The sequence below is a fragment of the Drosophila rhopaloa genome, unplaced genomic scaffold (assembly GCF_018152115.1).
Source record: "Drosophila rhopaloa isolate 14029-0021.01 unplaced genomic scaffold, ASM1815211v1 contig_115, whole genome shotgun sequence".
Taxonomy (NCBI): Eukaryota; Metazoa; Arthropoda; class Insecta; order Diptera; family Drosophilidae; genus Drosophila; species Drosophila rhopaloa.
This window is the reverse complement of record NW_025334990.1, coordinates 17912909-17930769: the sequence shown is the minus strand read 5'-3', so window position 1 is coordinate 17930769 and position 17861 is coordinate 17912909. Positions and strand designations below refer to the sequence as shown.

At 40.6% G+C, this 17861-nt stretch overlaps 5 protein-coding genes across 8 annotated transcripts; 3 read left to right on the top strand and 2 right to left on the bottom strand.

Annotated features, from left to right (window-relative positions):
- Positions 1–52: 52 nt before the first annotated feature.
- On the top strand, positions 53–9662 carry LOC108042398. Of its 2 annotated transcripts, none has more exons than XM_017120651.1 (7): positions 53–197; positions 5903–6137; positions 6203–6436; positions 6490–6584; positions 6644–8165; positions 8236–8468; positions 8528–9662. In XM_017120651.1, the coding sequence occupies exons 1-7, from the start codon at positions 187–189 to the stop codon at positions 8694–8696; spliced, it is 2499 nt and encodes an 832-aa protein (XP_016976140.1). In that variant the 5' UTR covers positions 53–186; the 3' UTR covers positions 8697–9662. The 2 variants fall into 2 exon arrangements, with proteins under 2 accessions (XP_016976140.1, XP_016976139.1); XM_017120650.1 differs by lacking the exon at positions 53–197 and adding an exon at positions 5255–5456.
- On the top strand, positions 2524–3105 carry LOC108042401. Its single transcript, XM_017120657.1, has 3 exons — positions 2524–2567; positions 2629–2750; positions 2809–3105. The coding sequence occupies exons 1-3, from the start codon at positions 2547–2549 to the stop codon at positions 3050–3052; spliced, it is 387 nt and encodes a 128-aa protein (XP_016976146.1). The 5' UTR covers positions 2524–2546; the 3' UTR covers positions 3053–3105.
- Positions 4153–4684, top strand: LOC108042402. Its single transcript, XM_017120658.2, has 3 exons — positions 4153–4181; positions 4237–4361; positions 4418–4684. Exons 1-3 carry the CDS (start codon positions 4158–4160, stop codon positions 4638–4640), a joined length of 372 nt encoding a protein of 123 aa, XP_016976147.1. The 5' UTR covers positions 4153–4157; the 3' UTR covers positions 4641–4684.
- Positions 9224–14555, bottom strand: LOC108042399 (protein singed wings 2). 3 transcript variants are annotated; one of them, XM_017120652.2, is made up of 5 exons: positions 13928–14555; positions 11470–11667; positions 10559–11042; positions 10321–10500; positions 9224–10254 (listed from the first exon to the last, which is right to left on the bottom strand). In XM_017120652.2, the coding sequence occupies exons 1-5, from the start codon at positions 13975–13977 to the stop codon at positions 9706–9708; spliced, it is 1461 nt and encodes a 486-aa protein (XP_016976141.1). In that variant the 5' UTR covers positions 13978–14555; the 3' UTR covers positions 9224–9705. The 3 variants fall into 3 exon arrangements, with proteins under 3 accessions (XP_016976141.1, XP_016976143.1, XP_016976144.1); XM_017120654.2 differs by lacking the exon at positions 13928–14555 and adding an exon at positions 11895–13602; XM_017120655.2 differs by lacking the exon at positions 13928–14555 and adding an exon at positions 11950–13602.
- A 105-nt stretch (positions 14556–14660) lies between these two features.
- LOC108042400 (cytoplasmic phosphatidylinositol transfer protein 1) lies at positions 14661–17399 on the bottom strand. The gene is made up of 7 exons (XM_017120656.1): positions 17253–17399; positions 17035–17183; positions 16889–16977; positions 15764–15771; positions 15636–15707; positions 15448–15577; positions 14661–15392 (listed from the first exon to the last, which is right to left on the bottom strand). Exons 1-7 carry the CDS (start codon positions 17301–17303, stop codon positions 15061–15063), a joined length of 831 nt encoding a protein of 276 aa, XP_016976145.1. The 5' UTR covers positions 17304–17399; the 3' UTR covers positions 14661–15060.
- Between the last annotated feature and the right edge of the window lie 462 nt (positions 17400–17861).

Sequence of the window (17861 nt, the reverse complement as noted above, 5' to 3'; positions counted from 1 at the left end):
ATGTTTTTCTAGTATTTAAATACCACACCCCAAAAACTGTGGTGTTTTTAAGTGTGACCAGGGTATGGCAGCACCGTTTATTTCGCTCCGAAGAAAAACACAAAATAAAAAGTAATATGAATAAAATAAAGCAGAAATAAAGTGCAATAATCTTCTGACAAAGAGAGGTTAAAAGTGCAATACACCATGGCCACAAAGTAAGTGCAATTGATAAGTATTGAAAGATAGTGCAAAACTTCATGAGGGCGTATGCGTGTGTGTGTGGGCGGCGCGCTGTATATGTGGGGTTATTTTTGTGTTTGTTTTGAGCTGCAGCCTCCGCCCCCTCAAACACCCACCACCCCCCACCCACTAAATTTGCATTCACATACACAGAAGGTAAGAAAAAGAGGAAGCCCGAGATAGGTATCGATTTCGAGCGGAGAAATTGGTAAAATGTCAAAGTTCAAGCAATTGATAGACCGGCAAAACGGCAATTTTAATTTTAATTTATTTTTAAGTTAAGTTAAGTTGTCACAAAAATGTTATTTATTATGAATGTGAATCAAAAAATTTGTATCTCACGTACCAGCTGTTAAAAAATTAAATGGGAGTCCCCCAATAAAAAAAGTTCTCAACGCACACATTGGCTTGGTTTATTTATATGGATTATATTGTATAGACTATTTCATGTTGTCGCCAAAGCTTATACAAATTTTGTTTGAAACAAGGTCTTTTAAATTTTTTAACACAAGCTTGATTTACAAGATTTATTTGAATTAATTTTTAAATTTTTAAAAGTTTTCAATCGAACACATTTAAGTTTCCTTTATTTATATAATAAAAATGAATAGTTTTAATACTTAAATAAGTTCAAAGACCTTTAAGTAATAGCTGAAAAGCTTTTTTAACAATAAAGTAAGAAAGCTTCTGAAATTGATTAAAACTACCAAGACTTGGAGTATATGCATATATGTTTAATAATAACTAAGTTATACTATTTGTATTATTTATTTTTTTAATTGTTTCTATGACCTATTGTCTCCTCTACTGCGTTGCAAACTTTTGACTCAAATTTTAATACCTTCTGCAAGGGTATAACAATGTAAGACCATCACGTAGCAACCGTTAAAAATTGCTTGGGAAGTTTATTCAGCCAGGTGTGTTATTTACTCCCAATTTATTATGAAAACTGGGAATGCAGTGAGCATGATGTAAAATAATTTAACCCAAGTTAATTATCACTTCGAGGGCTAGCAACTGGTTTTCTCTAGATATGTCGATTATATTGTTTTCCTACTACTCAATCCCCATATAGGAAGGGAATTTTTGCCATCATTTGTCAAGTTCATGTCGAATTAACATAGACAGGTCATTATGTCTCCCAGTTTGTTCGCGGTGAGTTGCCGGATTTCGTAAATGTGCTATAAAAATAAAGTTAATGATTAAGTATAAGTTTTGGCAAACGGAAAGGGGTTACATTGTTGAAAATGAGGAAAAATGGACGCAAAAATAAAAAATTAAGTAAAAACACAGATTTTTAGAGAATTAAGCCACAACCATTTTGAGGTATGCCACATTGAAATCGGATATCTTTAAGAAAAGTTATGGGCTCAGAAGTGAAGGTTGTAGGTCACTTTTCTGCAAGCCCATTTTTCGAAAATTAGGAAAGGGGTAACATTGTTGTAAAAACACAGATTTTTAGAGAGTTATACCACAATCATTTGGAAGTATGCCACTTTGCAATCGGATGCCTGTAAGAAAAGTTATGGGCTTAGAAGTGCATATTTTGGTTTTTTTTCGGCAAACCCATTTTTCGAAAATTTGGAAAGGGGTAACATCATTAAAATGACGAAAAATACAAAACAAACTGAATACACAGTTTTTTAGAGAGTTAAACCACAATCATTTTAAGGTATGCCACTTTGAAAGCGGATGTCTGTAAGAAAAGTTATGGGCTTAGAAGTGCCACTTTTCTGCAAAGCCATTTTTTGGAAAATTTGGAAAGGGTAACATCATTAAAATGACGGAAAATCGACCCAAAAAAAAAAAAAAACTGAAAACACAGATTTTTAGAGAATTAAACCACAATCATTTTGAGGTATGCCACTTTGAAATCGGCTGTCTGTAAGAAAAGTTATGGGCTTAGAAGTGCATGTTTTGGTTGACTTTTCAGCAAAGCCATTTTTCGAAAATTAGGAAATTATTTTGGCCTTTATAACTCTTTGTGGAAGAATCAATTACTTAGTCTTGATTAATAGGACAAAACCGATTTTTGAATCGTCACGTCCAAGGCTATCAACTGGTTTTCGCTACATAATTTTATTGTTTTCCCTACTACTCATTCCCCATATAGGATGGGAATTTTTGCAATTATTTGTAAAAAAAAATGTTGAGTTAGTAGGTTGACTGAAGTGTTTCTCGTGAACCTAAAGTGTGATTTTTTTGTATCTTCATCGTCAAAATCAAAACTCGTTTGCTACTTAATTATACCTTCGGTTTGGGCTCGAAAATGACCAAATGGTCGGCGGTTTAAATAGTTTTCGTTCAACCATAGACAGGTCATCATGTCTCGCAGTTTGTGCGCGGTGAGTTGTAGAGATTCGCAAATATTAATTATGCAAATTATAGACAAAAGTTTTAATTTAGCTTTTGGCGATTCTCATCGTACATTTGGCCATTGCCACACCACAAAACTCTCCAACTATCGTCCCGCAAATCCGCACTAATGGTTTTCAACTGGAGCCTCTAAACCAGGAATACTTCCTCAGGTAGTTGGCCATGTTCTCCAAGCTTTGGTTCCTTTTTGAATGGATTTTTTTCCCCTAGAATTGAACATCCAGGTGGCACTATTCGCCAGGAAACCGTGAAGCAGAATGAAGCTGGTCATCTGCAAGTCAACGGAGTGATCAATCAGCCCTTTGAGGATCAGGGTGCCAATCTTGTTCTGACTTACCAAGCGGGTCCGAATGGATACGTTGCAAAATACAGTTTCGGCAAGGGTCCTCCAACGCCCCCTCCTCAGACCCCACTTTTCCTTAGTCCCGCTGCCCTAAAAACCACAGCTGGATAAAATTTAGTATTAACTGTGCCTTAAATAGGATAAAACATTTTTGAGATTGGAAAAATATAATAATACAACAACAAAAATTAGTAGATTATTTCAATAAATTCGGTAGCAATCGCATTAATAACATCTTTATGAACTTGAGGTACCAGAAAACATCGAAGAAAAGCTAGATAGTAAAAGTCAGAATATGAACCACAATATTTCTTGATAATTTTATTGTGACAGGCCAAGAAATAAAGTAAGATTATGGTTTTTTTGCCATTAATTCCTTGTGGCACCCCCAATGAATAATATTTGATTTATAGGCCAAAACCGATTTGCTATTTGATTGTATTGGATTTTTTGAGAGTATAGTTTTTTTTCAGTAAGGCTTTCATAGTGCGTCCGTTCATAAAAAAAACCACACCCCCGAAAATTTGGTATTTTAAATAAACAAAATTAACATGGTTAGTCAATATCATTCCATAAAAGGGAAGATTTAGAGTGGCTTTTAAAACTAGTTCCCAACCTAGTGTGGTTATATAATATTATATTCAGTCTGCGTTCATCCACAGTTTGGGCACTTTGATATCAGTGAGTGGTTTGCACTCAGAAGAACTTCAACTTGAATGATAAGAATCTTAAGCTGCGAACTCTTATCTTCGTCTTATTTGGATGAAAAAGATTGAGATCCTACTTTTCTGACACTTGTACCACCATGAATTTTTGAACAACATCGTTAAAGAGACCATTCCGGAAATCATTGAAGAGCTATCGATCCACTTAATAAACCTCCGCAATGCTAAGGGCCTTCCGCCACCTATTTATATTCGAAACCAAGTACAATGAAACGTCACAGATTGTATTTAACATAAAATACTCTAAGCTTTTTAGAAGATATCTGGTCAGTGTGAGAGTTGAATATGTTATATTATTCAATATAGCAACTTTAATGAAAGCGATTCAAATACCTACAATACAAGCAAAGACCATTTTGTATTTATAACAATTAATGTGTTAATTTCCAGTTTTAGACCAGTATTAGGGTGGTGTATTGTTTTGTTTCTAGCTAGCGACTGTATGATTTTTAAAATGTCAGTTGCAAACCAACAACCGCAAGATGATCATCATGCCTGCCCAGTTGATTAGCACTGTGAGTTTTAATTCAATGTCTTCATTAGAAAGTCATTTTAAAATATTTGCTTTAGGTGCTTGTGGTTCTGTTTCTGAACCTGGTGACCTCTGCACCCACAGATTCGATCACAGCACTTGTGCCGTCTATTAACGAAAATGGCGTTCTGTTGGTGCCATCCGATAATAAATATTACCTGAGGTAATAAAACGCTAAAGTTATTCAGTGATTTAAAGAAACTAACCTCGCTTTCGTAGAATCGATATAGAAGGAACGGGAAGGGAGGAAACTGTTGAACAGATTGCCCCGGATCAGCTCCAAGTTAAGGGATCGTTTGGTCAGCCCTTTCCGGGATCCAAGTACCTTTTGGTAACGTACGAGGCTGGCACAAACGGTTATGTGGCCAAGTATAGCCTATCTGAAATACAGAACCAGGTGCAACACCTACCACCCCAAGCGTTAAAATCTGCCGCCGGATAAAAAATTAATAAAAAGTGGATCTCTAAGTAAAATTTTATAACTTCATAAAAGAATAAAAATAAAATCTATATTACTAGTAATTCCTCTTCTCTTTTTGGTGTGATATTTACAAATAACTGGGTCACCGTCGGAACACTCTAAATACCTAGAAAAACAAATTCTTGTCAAGGGTACGTATGTTCAAAGTTGAACATACAAAGATATATAAATAGTTAATAAATGTAAAAAAAGGAATTCGATAGCTTGCTTTTGTCGTACAACGCTAATCTTGGGGTATTTAAATAATTCTCAGCACTTCAAGCCTCTCAAACTTTAATAAAAAGTACTGGCCCACGATCATCTATTTTCTGTCGATTTTCTTACCCTCTAAAACTGGAATCGATACCTTTGGCAATGAAGTCGGCGCCAGTTCGATGCATTCATTATAGTAATGTATTGGACTCGTACACCCGCTCAACCGCAGCGCTAGAAAAACTCAGGCGATTTCACCTCACTTCTCACCTGCTGGCTACCTTTAGGCGTGAGCGGAATTCCGATCACGCTCTCGTATCACAGTGGGTCGTATCAGGCAGCTGGGCCACATCCACACCAGAATCAGACAGTTGGCATTGTGCGGCGGTATTGGCTTGTTGACTTATCAGAATCAGCGGTCGTCAAACGTGATAAGCGGCCACGATGCAGCGCTAGAATTGGAAGCTCCGAAATACCATCGATTTGGGAACTTCAAGGGGCAATGTTTCGCGATTGGCGTAAACCCAGCCACAAGCGATGGCAGAAGCTGCAGCAGAAGCAAAAACAGGCGATCCTGTCCGAAAGGTGCTTTGGGGGATCCTCGGGCTCTAATCAAGGAATTACATAGAACACTGAGAAATCGGAGAATAAATATCATTCAATAAAATCAAAGCTGTGAATTAATTGGATTTATTTAAAGTACCAACGTGCATACCAGTTTTGCATAAATATTTCTTATTGCTTAAAAAAGCAGTTCTCAAAACGTGTGACCCGAAAACACCTTTTCCTGAACTGAACTTTAAATAAATAATAATGGTGAGCCAGTAACTCAGTAAATCAGTGAAGAGCTTTTGTTTTGGATATGAAACAAGAAAATAAATAAATTTATTTTAAAAGTGATTTGCTCATATGATGGAGATACAATTATTATTAATAAGATTTCCATACATGTTGGGAATAAAATGTATATTCCGTAGCTTCCATGAATAAACCCATTTGAATAATTTACCTGTTGCCTAACTTTTTTGCAGGGAGACGATGATCGTGTTTGTCTACGACGCGGAGTGTCTGACAGACGAGGCAGACGATCCCATTTCGGCGGTTCTCTATTTCCATCCCGGTTGGGTGTCCGATTCGCAGAAGGTGGCTCTTTGTGGACAACTTATGGGCACCTCGTACTTCCTCAAGGATTGCTTCTTTAATCCTCGCATCCTGGCCCTGCAGAATGGCAAGTTTGTGCTGAAGGAGTTCGATCGTTTCATTCTGGTGAGGAAAATAAGAAAACTATATGTCTATAATATTTATATTCATGAGACTGTTTCTTTTTTTAGGCAATTGGTACTGATCGGAATATTGGAGATCAACTGTTGGAACATCGTGCCGACTTGCTGAGTTCCCTGCTCAAATTTTTCCACCGTGACGTGCAGACTCTGTATGCTCAATATGCCTCCCTGAGTCGCCGCAATCTTAGCGAAAAGCTGTACCACATTTTTGAGACTTATCTGCCGATGCTGCAGCGCAACGGGAATACATTTCAGAATGTGCCCAGGCTGCGAATGCCGAAGGTGAGTGGTGGTGATCCTGTGCCGGAGAAGAATTAACCAAGACTCCTTTCCAGACGGCCAGTCACATCTTTCTGGAGGCCATACAAACGCTGCAGAGTTGCCAGCAGACCAAGGGGGTTCTTGGCGGAGCCATTCTGTACCACAACAAGTTAGTCGGTCTGAAATATACGTTTAGAAAACTCCTTAACTAAATTGTATGCCTTTCAGAGTGGTGGCCTCTCAACTGAGCGACATGGTGACCAAGCACCTGGTACTCACCGATCCTCTGCACGTCCGAACGGCGGCCGAGCCGGTGACCACCCATCATGAGTTCCACATCCCTAACGGCGTCCAGATGCTGGTGGTTTACCTGGAGCAGATGCAGTACCGTCAGTTGCTTGGCGAGGCACAGCGCGCGCAGAACCTGCAGATGAGCACGGCGCAGCTCTCCCAGAGCGGAGTGCCATTTCAGTATGCCAAGCGGAAGATAAAGCGGGACAAGTCGCTAATCTTCACACACATACCCGAGGAGGAGCATGCGTCGGAGCATCAGCAGTCGGGCGCGGGGGAGTTGCCACCAGCCAGACCCAAATCCATGCGACCCACCCATCTGCCCCTGCGTATAAAAAACCTGCAGAGCAAGGAACTCCCGGAGTCTGGCATTGCCTCTATAAACTTTGATGAAACTGACTCCTTTCCACAGTTCATTGGACGCACAAGTGTTTGCAATACTCCCATGACCGAGAACAAAGTCCTGCCGGTGGCCAATGTTATGTCCATTTGCGCCAATCCCGAGGATGAGGGCAAAGAGGAGGATGTCCACAACTCCAATGGCAAGTCGCAGTCGCGTCGGAACTCCCTGAAAGTGGATGTAGAAAAATTCTTTCAGAACTTCATCAGCAATCCCAACAAGCAGCTGACACGGCGCAAATCCTCTGCTGATTTGCAGGATGCCCTTCGAGCCATTTCCAAGAAACTGAACAACTTCACTCATGGCTTTAAAACCGATGTAAATCGTAATGGAAGCGGAGATGGCGATGCCTCCTCCGACTCGCCAGATTTTATAGAGAGCGATGAGAAGATCACTTCCCGGACTATCAGCGATCCCACCTATCCGGTATTTACCACCAATGGCCAGCAGATCTCGCGCAGCCTGTTCCAGCAGTTCCTCGATCAGTACCGCAAGTTGTGGGGCGTGGCCAGCGAGCAGGCGCATGAAGATGCCGAGCTAGCCGCCCTCGTGGCCGAGTTCCAGGAGTTTAACGCCGAGATCCAGAAGCTGGACGAGCACATGCGGCAGCAGGCCGCAGAGGCATCCTCCGCCGATCGTAATCTCAACATTTCCGCAGCCAAAACGCCACTGGATAAGCGATCTATGACCCTGCCACTGAAATCAGCAGGAGAATCCACTTTCGGGGAACGCGCATCCGGACGCAGTGGAGCAGGAGGCGTCCCATTAACACCGCTGATGGCCAAACTTTCTGTACTGGCTCTGAGCGAAACCACGCCCATCGAGATACAAACTCCTCTGACAAGCACCAAAGTTTTCCCCCGTCGCAGTTCCTTGAAGTGCGAGGATGCAGTGGATGCCCTGGCTGTTATGTCCACTGTTCCTGCTCAACCCCCGGCTCCCATTCAACCTGATGGCTTACACCGAGCGGAACTCTACATATGTGGTCAGCAGAATATGACCTTGTTATTGCTCATGGAGGACGGTACTTGTCAACAGCAGCAGGTGGTGCAGAAGATGGTGAGTGACTAGAGATTACTTCTTTTTTATTTTACTTATACTATATACTATGATTTTTTTATATTTGTAGTTTGATATGTGCGTGGCCAAGTTTCCGCACATGGAATCTCAACTGAATCAGACTCTAAATGTAAATGTCGAGGGCGACAACCGCGATGGCAGCAACTACAGCTTCATGTGCGTGGACTCCAAGTGGGATGTGCTGCAGCGTAATGGTCCTTGGAATCCCCTAGAGCTTAACATCATAGAGAGCATGCACTCGATACATTCCAGTGGTCATCATCTTACAGATTTGATCTTAAGGTGGGTTTACCTCAGAACGTTGTTCGTTAATAGTTACATTAATTTCAAAATATTTTCAGATCAAACGACTCCGTTTACTATGGCCACAAGAACGGAAGAACCGAGTTCTTCTACAAGGAGCCCACCCATCAGATCAGTGGCATACCACCTCCCTCGGATCCTGTCGGGAATATACAGATGCGCGCCAAATCGCGACTAGAACGTGACCATTCCTACATGCTGTTCTAGGCTGTACCGTGGAGAATTTATTAGAAACATATTGAATACTCGCATGCTTAGCCAAAAACAGAAAACGTTAACGGGGATAGTCCAGATAGTCTGGTTCCCCGGAAAATAGCCAACTTTATGCCATCCGCTGTTATTTACTTTGCGATCTCTGGCTGATTCCTACGCGAGTCTTCAATAGTGGTTAGGATAATGTTTCCATATCATATACAATACAAACCAAGGGAACTCAATTTTAAACGACCTAAATTTTACTTCGACTTTTTATACAGAAAATTTACAACAAAATTGACTCGTGTAGGAAAATAATAGAATTCATGATGAGCCGCTTTCAGCCAGCGAATTATTTTGCCTTTTTTTTATCTTTCACTCGATTGATGTAAAGTACAAAAATGTTTTAAGCTTTGTTTACAATGTCCAGCACTGTTGTTTAATTTATAAGCTTGTAATCTATACAGTTATTTTAATTATTTTGCATTTGCTTTAACAGAGGATATGCGGCGTTTTGCACTGATTTCAAGCCAAAGAAATTTAATCGAGGGATTTTAATTGTAAATACTAAATTAGATTCATTTAGATGGAATTATTTGTACCTAAATTAAACTTCTCACAGTTTTCGTTCTGTCCAGATGCAAGCATATACTTATCTTAGCTCTTTCTCATTATCAGATATTAAGCGCTTCGTGCCAATTTAAATTAATTTAAATGCTGGTCAAATGCTAAGGACCGTCAAAAGTGAAGGAACGTGAGAACGATGGTTTTTAACCGCATAAAACAGTTTAAGCAGTGCAATAGTGTGGAAGCAAACAACTATTTTGAGAGTTTTGCGTTGACTTAGCTTAAATATACATACATAAATACCTAAACAACATTATTTATATATAACTATTCATATATGATACAAAGACCGGTATTGTTTTTGTAGATTTTCAAAAATAAACCGACAATCCGTTGTCTGTGTTTGAGAAATACTTTCGAGGTGGCAAACCCCAACTTAAGATTAGGATTACGACTAGGGCATTTTCATCACAATCCAAGGAACTCGGCCGTAATACTTGTAATAGTAGTAATCGTAGGCAAGCTTGCCCAGGATCAGCAGGATGAGACTCGCCAGGACTCCGTTCAGCCAATCGATGGGATGGATCTGTGGGCCACTGTCCAAGCTCGCATTGCACATCTCCTGGCGGCTGAGGCTCAGCACCTTGGCCAGTCGCTGCTCATCCTCCTGCATGTAGGTGCAGGTCACATTCCAGGCATCCCTCACTATGTCCTTGTACTTGGTCAGCAGCTCCCGCAACCTGCTCCCGAACTTGCAGGTGCAGTGCCAGGGATTCCGGCTGAGCAACAACAGATTGGCATTCTCGTTGTCATCGAGAGCATTGTCCAGGGCGTACACATGTAGCTTGCGGAGATTATTGCCTCGCAAATTGAGCAGACGGAAGTTCTGCAGCCAGTATGTGTCTTCCAGGTTGTCCACGTTCGACACTTGGTTGTTCTCCAGCTGCATGTCCACCACGTGGCGGTAGTGGGGATTGTCTCGGAGCGGATTTATGTCACTGATCTGTTGAGAAATGTAATATAAACAAAAATAAAGTATATTCACAATTTTTATGTACTCAATCCTTACCATATTATCGTTGATCACCAGAGTGGTGGTGTTGTCTGGCAAAAAGGCAGGCAGTCGGTGGAACTGCATGTGGGAACAGTTGACCGTGTAGAGGGGAATGTGGGTTCTGGGCAAGATGTGATGCATCAGGCAAGTGCAGTTCCTCAGATCCTCATGGGATTGGCACTGTTTCTTCAGTTCCTAAAATAAATAAAGGGATTAAATCGGACTTATAAATGGAAATCGATATTATACATACCAATTTATAGTGCATGACCAGCAGCATCTGGCGCTCTTTATACTTTCGATCCGTGCAGATTAGCTCATCCCTGTCGACCACCAGTCGTCCCTTTTCCGGCTGCAACAGCATCCACTTGAAGTTCCGCGTGCAGTTCCAGGGATTCCCCGCCAGGTAAAGTTGCTCGAAGTTGCGGGGCAGCAACAGAGGGCCATCCAGTTGGATGAGTTGGTTCCATCGCAGGTCCAGAACCTTGAGCGGATGCACCCGCTTAAAAGTTCGGGATGAGATGTAGGAGAGATTCGTCCACGAAATGTTGATGGTCTGCAGCTCCGACATCTCGGGGAAGTCGAACTTGAACTCGGTGAAGCCACTGTATTCGATGGTCAGCGATCGAAGACGGGGCAACTTCTGAAGGTCCTTCATATGATTGAATCCATCCTTTGGCCAGCCGCAGAGGAGCATTTCCAGAGCGGGCTGAGCTCTGCTTAACTTTCCAGAGTGACTGTAATGGGATAATTAAAGTAAATAAATATGCGGTTTAACCAAAGAAGAAAGAATATTAAGATTGTAAACTTAGAACTTAAATATTATATTGGATTAAAGTTTCGTGAAAACGAAGATAAATCAATATTTTCTTTATACATTTTAAAATGGCATTCGATATTTAAATTAACTCCCCATAAATATAAATCAACTTAGAATTGTCATGGATATATTTCCAATATCTCTAATCAGTAAAGGTTTCAAAATCATGAGCATTCTTTATTAAAGACAAAGGGAAACTACATGTTTCAAAATATAATATTAATACTGCAACAAACGGAAAAGGTAATTGAGAATTTCCTTTCCGTTATTAAGATATTTTTAGAAAACTAATTTTTATGTTCAATGGGAAAAGATGGGATGAACAGTGGTCTAATTGTACTCACTTCAGAGCTGCCAGGTTGTTCATTCCGCCGAAGCACTTTAGAGTGCCATTCCGGGTCAATTTGGAGCAGTTTCCGCCCGCTGCCTCCGGAGCAGATGACCAATCAAAGCAGCTGTGTTGGAAATCGGACATCGGAATGATTTTGGTGGTAATGGTGGTGGTGGTCGACTCATGGCTCTCATCCGTGGCATGGCTCAGTCTAAGTAACAGATAATTGGTAAGTAAATAACTGTCTATCTCATGATGCTATTTTTGGGCCAGCTAGCCCTCAAATTGGTGATAATTTAGCCGCAGTGCGACTCTCGTTTAGGGCCAACTTGATAAGCAGACGCCAGGTTAGTCTTAATTGCTCGGAAAAACACAGATACGGGTACAGAAACAGCCATAGAAACAGCCATAGAAACAGATACTGATTATTTAGTTTACTCTGATTTTGTGCTGCCCCACAGATCCAGGAAATTTGGTAGTCGCAGATGATTACTTTTTATATCACATGTCGGGGGTTGAGAAATCACAAAAAATACGTTCTATTTTCTGTACTCTTTTTTAAAAATAGCCTAGAGCCATTCCGTGGATCGGTTTAAGGCACTGCAAACTGCTTCTAGCCAACTGACTTGGGCAAATATATATACAGCTAATCTGAGCAGTAGCTGAACTCCGAGTAGTATGGCTGCGTAGTATGGAAATCTTGTTTGTTCCGTCTATATGGTGGTTCTATTAGCGGACGGCGATCACATGATGCTCATTTAGCACATCTCGAGGTGCTGTTTGACAGGGTGACAGACTGGAGATTACTTAAAGTTCGATTTAAATTTGGGAGACACCCAATTTAAATACTACTTATACCTTAAATAGGGGTAGGTCAGTGGGCATTCTGCGTGATATATTTATAGGTCTATTCCGAAACAAAACTTCTGGCTATATGTTAGCCAGCTTATTTCCGAATAAACACAGCGGGGCTGCCAAAAATACGCAGGGAAAATACATACATCATCTTTTAATATACCCCGGCGCGTTTTCTAGGGGTACTAAGTGGGTCTAACTGACAATTAACAGCCAACGTTCAAGGCGTTAAACTCAACAATACACAAAGTGAAATATTATAACACGGAAAATATTTACTTAAAAATCCACGAATAAAGGCAATTCGGTAGCAGCTTTGTTTGCTTGAAGTGGTGAAGTTTTGGGAATGACAAATATTTAAATTCGGTTGGTATTCAGTTCAGGTGCTTTATAAAGCCAAGATCCTAGCTGACAGCATCGACACTCTTTCTCTGAGTGACTTAGGCTTTCAATTATCATTAATTAACATTGACAAATTCGAAAGGTATACAAAGACCAGTATTTCAATGTTTTTTGAAAACCAAATTCGTTTTTATTTATCCCACGAAGTTTCACTTACTGTACAACATGGCGTATACGTGCTTGCCTCGGCAGACGAGTAATGTCAAAATTTAATTGAAAAGTATGCCTCAAAACATTTTCAGTTGACTTTTGACCGTCGAAACAATTGACATGCTATTTCATTTAGACAATCAAATGTGTTGAGTAAGAAATTCTTTGCTTACTATAAAATGGAAAAAAATGATTTATTTTCAAATTTAAAGGCACGAATTTAAAAAAAAAAGAAAATTTCGTTTGTTACGCATTTACCCAGCTTATCAATTCCCCAATGACAATAAATCTAAATAAATTGACTTATGCATTCGTCACACCGCCTGTCAATTGGCTTTTGATTCTCATTGGGATTGCTTGATAAGTGGCACAAAAAATAAATGAGATCAAAAAGATGACAAGAAGAAAGATGAACGAAAAAGGAAATAAATAGACAACTGTCGCAAATCTAAGAGCTATTTAGTGTTATATATCATTTTGATAAACAAAACCTTTTTATAGCATTTGGCTGTGATAAGAATTTTTAAATTAGGGGCAAATACCTGATTCCCTTACGGAACTCATAGTTGTGATACGTTGTGGGTAGCTAACTTCTTGGGGGGAGCGATAAAGGTGGAATAACTTATGAGCTTTTTCGCCTCTGTTTTGAATGTTAAGGAAGTTACCACCTTATAACTTTATTGCCCTAATTATCCTATGTCTGTGTTTGTAGAACATTCAACTTGATTCCCAGATAAAGGGAATAAACCAGTTGTAACTTGTGTAAGAACTATATGAAAAGACTGTAGTGGGTACTATAATTTAATCCAGTTGAATTTGGCGTTGTCTTTATATTAACCATAAAACCCAATCAGTTTCGTTTGATTTGGTCTGGTGATAAGTGACTTTGCATGGGCCTAATAAAAGGTTTACCATGGACTATAACCCACATATGGCCTGGCCCAGAATAGGATTTAGTATGTTTATTAATAAATCAGCTAGTGCTGTAAACATCTGATAACAGCGACACAATGCTTCTATTACATTAAATTACACATACGCCGCGTGGTCCACTTGGGGTTTACCTTATTAAGACCAAGCAGAACAGCGGGATACGAATAGTCTTCATTGCCATGGTAATTTTCTGGTATTTTCAAATAGGTTGTTTTTTAAATTCTGTTTATCCGAGCTGCGAAGTTTTCATTCAGAATATTCCATTGTCACGATCGGCGCTGCAGGTAGGGCAATTCGCATTGAATTTGTTTGGCTTGGCCATTTGCTCTATGCCAAATACATTATCAAAAGTTGTTGTTTCCAGCGCTTTGCCGAGTAATCGCCACGCATCCGCGTATCTTTCCGCACTGTGCTACTTTTCTCGCGTTTGAAGTTCAAATGCGGCGCGAACGCGAATCACTGGTGCTTTTGCCGTTTCTTCTTCTGGCGCTCCGCGGGTATTATTTTTTGACGCCCGAGATCAAAACAGCTGACAGCGAGAGCGATATTGACTTATCAATAGCTCTCTCCACCATTTTTGGGGGCTCGTTTGTGCCAAAGCAGCTGTTGAATTTGCCTCGTAATGGGTGAAAGGGTGGGGGGTGATTTACGATCAGTGTCAGGGTCGATTCACGTGGGCTTATATTGATATACACTTTGGAAGTCGACTCTGTCAAGCGCCGGGTGAATCATCTTCATCTGCTACCTGGTTCATTGGCATACAAATTGCTTATAATTTGGTCAACCACTCAACGGCAACCAATTTGAACGTTTTTAATTGGCTCGGGTGCAGAATAAAAGTAATTAACAATCATATGATACAGGTACTTCTCTAATAGATTTAATAGTTCTGTATTTGTACACCAAAATATACTAAACTAGGGGATATAGTTAACACAAACCGTTCACTAGAGTGTGTGTGGGTGTGTGCATTGCATATATATAAGTTTGACTAAAAATTGCGTGGTCTAGTTGTAACAATTATTTGGTTTCGAGTTCCCAGCTAGGTGCTTGTGCATTGTACTTTAAAACGCAACAGGCAGTTACTAGAGCTCTGAGCTTCTTTGGACCGGTGAAATGCATCGACATTGATATACTATATACACAAATATGCGTATGTAAATAAGATATTTCCTATGAAACTTTGTAAGCTTGCCGCGAGGCCATGAAGGTACAATTTGCCTGCATCCTGTCTCTTTAACTACTCTAGGATTTGGTAGAAATTTCAATCAATATCGCCACCTTCGATCGCTTGGCTAGCAGCATCGCCGGCCGCCTCATTTGCGCCACCACTGGCGTTGTGGATTTTGTCATTGGTCTCGGCCTGTTTTTGGCGTTCATAGGCTCGGACATCCTCGAGCGTCATGCCATGCCACTCGTCCACCCACGCAAAGGCCTGACGATGACCCAGCAGAAGAATCTCCCGGATCCCGCGCTGGATAAAGTCCTCCACTTTGGTCTGCAGACCCCAGACCTCGAAGCTGGCATGGACCACCTTATAGGAGCACATGATGGGCCTGTCCGTCTCTCGCCATCCCTCAATAAGTGGCCCCCGATCTAGAGAAAAGTTAATTATCGTTTACTAGTCTTAATCCGTCTACCATGACGTTACTTGTCTTTTCCGATTTGTAGAACTTGGGGTCTTCCTCCTTCTTATAATGCTTGGCACTGACTTCATCAAAAGCTATATCCAAATGATCCACAGTTCGAACTTTCAGCTCTTCTTCACTGAGATCCAAACACTGTCAATCATAACCATTAATAATCAATGTAAATTTTTGCCCTTTAAGTCGTTATTACGTTTTCTGTGCTGCCATTATTGTCCTCGTACTTAGTTTTGATGAGGACATTTAACTTGGGAATGAAGGAGCACTGTAATGAAATAATCGGTTAGCGAAGGACAACAAAAATAGATGCCAAACAATTACCGTGTATTCTATTAGAAGTTCCAGTCAATTACGGTCCAATTACAGCACATGAAATTGTAATGCAGAATCAAAAATAAATCAATAAGCAAGCTCATCAAATATAGCTCAAGCGTGCATTCTACGTTATTTTGGGATTAAATATATAGTACCCTTGGGACTAATAAAAAAAAACACTAGGCCGATAAAAGCACTTACAAAATAAAGCACCCTTGGGTTAAAAAAAGTTTATTTAGATTTGTCAAAACATTTATGGGCTTATGGAATCGAAGCCATAATAAACATGGAAAATTATTGTTGAAATTTCTAGGAATATTTCACGTGTCGATTTAAAGGAATTTGAGTCGGTTTTCTTTTGATACGATATCTAAACACTTTTATAAACAAACACTACACAGTCAACGACCTTAAATATAAGCAATAATAGCGATAATTAAAAGGAGTAGGGCTTAATATTTTTAAAATATTAATAATCTAATTTTTAGAATGCCCAAAGTTTTTTTGGAAAACACGATTTGTCTTTAAAAGTTTTATGTAGTGCTGATGAAATGATAGCTCATAAGCACCAGCAATTTAATTACTCTTATTTAGATAATGGAATCGTAGCTTTGAATGTAAATAAACCGGATTGTAATGGATGCCACCCCTAGAGTTAATGACCCAAAGCCAGAACACACAAAAAGCAATCCCCATGGAGTGCATAACATAACTCTTTATCGAGTGCATTGGGGACCGTGTAATCAGATTTTATCAGTCAGTGGGAATAGCAACAGTTGTTAACAAAGTGCCTAACGCAGATTGGAGCAGCTCGTAGCTATGGAGCTCTGTTTCTGGTCCCCGTGAAAGCCAAATCGATGACGTATTGGCAGGGTCGGCAGGTGTGCGTTTAATGGCCTTTATCGGCAGACGTACCCCCACCATATCGGCATATGGATGTATGATGATGGTCGGATGATAAGGCGGAATTCTTGCTGGCCCCCAAAAACACATGATGTTCCCAAGAACGTTGCCATATGGCGGTGGCAAGGAGGCAGCCTGAGGGGAATTACCCGCCTCCGGCACACACAATCGAGTTAAAAATAGACTGGGATGCGCAGTAGGTGGTCGTGGGTGGCTGCTACTGCTCACCTGTTAGCGTGTAGGGATAGTAGTTCCAGGATTTCTCTATCACATAGAAGACGCGCGGGCAGATGGCCTGTATCCAGTAGGGCAGTCGGCTGAAAGGGGAGTTATCTCAGTCCGGTGATAAAGCAGCATCTTCGGGGGGCTCTCACCTGGACAAGTGGATGTGCTTCTCCGTGTACTGACCCTTGCCGTGGACGGGATCCTCGCAGGGCTTGTTCTCCACCACCTCGACGCCCTCGCCCTCCTCCGACTGTTCCAGGCTATGGCGCGCTATCATATAAAGCTGCCCGATCTTGTACTGCGAAGTGATGACAGAAAATCGTTAATTAAAACTATGCAGAGAAGGGATACAAAGACGAGCTCGCACCTCCTCCACGGTGAGCGGCATGCACACGCGGTATTCCTTGGTCAGCACCATTTCTTTGGCGGATGCGGCTCCCGGAGAAAATCAAAAGTTTTAACGTTACGCAAAGCGACACACACGACGCAACGACAGCCAACAACAAATACCTGACCAGCGTGACCAGGCCGACACCGGTTAAAAACGTTGCAATAATAATTCCCTAAAAAATGCATGTGGTGGGAAACTTTGATGACCAATTAGCTGGGCCCCAAATCATGGATGTGAACTTGGAATCCTACTGCCACGTTTACGCACTGCATTCGCAACAGCATTGACACAATAAGCGTGTTCAGTTGAACTGCAGATCACTGATGCACATGTAATGCGATTCTTTTTCTTAAAAATACATGTTGCCAAATCATGTCCGGCATGTTCGTAAAACTACTACATTCTAATCAAATTTCTGACAAGAAGATAAAAAGATTTAATAAAATGAATTATACAATTAATTTGATTGGTTGATTTGTTTTATTTGGTTTGCCCTCGCTTTCGGCTTCGGTTCCTTTATAACCATACATTTTTCCGTTACTCTTAATAATATTTATTTTTTCGAAATACAAATCACTCACACTT

Bases quoted from the DNA above. Each gene is read 5' to 3' on its own strand.
- LOC108042401 (XM_017120657.1), top strand. From the start codon at position 2,547: ATGTCTCGCAGTTTGTGCGCG. The intron at 2,568-2,628 runs GTGAGTTGTAGA...GTTTTAATTTAG, and splicing joins TGTCTCGCAGTTTGTGCGCG to CTTTTGGCGATTCTCATCGT. The intron at 2,751-2,808 runs GTAGTTGGCCAT...TTTTTCCCCTAG, and splicing joins AACCAGGAATACTTCCTCAG to AATTGAACATCCAGGTGGCA.
- LOC108042402 (XM_017120658.2), top strand. From the start codon at position 4,158: ATGCCTGCCCAGTTGATTAGCACT. The intron at 4,182-4,236 runs GTGAGTTTTAAT...TATTTGCTTTAG, and splicing joins CTGCCCAGTTGATTAGCACT to GTGCTTGTGGTTCTGTTTCT. The intron at 4,362-4,417 runs GTAATAAAACGC...TCGCTTTCGTAG, and splicing joins GATAATAAATATTACCTGAG to AATCGATATAGAAGGAACGG.
- LOC108042398 (XM_017120650.1), top strand. From the start codon at position 5,374: ATGTTTCGCGATTGGCGTAAACCCAGCCACAAGCGATGGCAGAAGCTG. The intron at 6,437-6,489 runs GTGAGTGGTGGT...ACTCCTTTCCAG, and splicing joins CCAGGCTGCGAATGCCGAAG to ACGGCCAGTCACATCTTTCT. The intron at 6,585-6,643 runs GTTAGTCGGTCT...TATGCCTTTCAG, and splicing joins GCCATTCTGTACCACAACAA to AGTGGTGGCCTCTCAACTGA.
- LOC108042399 (XM_017120652.2), bottom strand. From the start codon at position 13,977: ATGGCAATGAAGACTATTCGTATCCCGCTGTTCTGCTTGGTCTTAATA. The intron at 11,668-13,927 runs GTAAACCCCAAG...TCTGTTACTTAG, and splicing joins TTCTGCTTGGTCTTAATAAG to ACTGAGCCATGCCACGGATG. The intron at 10,501-10,558 runs GTATGTATAATA...TATTTATTTTAG, and splicing joins TGGTCATGCACTATAAATTG to GAACTGAAGAAACAGTGCCA.
- LOC108042400 (XM_017120656.1), bottom strand. From the start codon at position 17,303: ATGGTGCTGACCAAGGAATACCGCGTGTGCATGCCGCTCACCGTGGAG. The intron at 17,184-17,252 runs GTGCGAGCTCGT...ATCACTTCGCAG, and splicing joins TGCCGCTCACCGTGGAGGAG to TACAAGATCGGGCAGCTTTA. The intron at 16,978-17,034 runs GTGAGAGCCCCC...CTCCCCTTTCAG, and splicing joins AAGCACATCCACTTGTCCAG to CCGACTGCCCTACTGGATAC.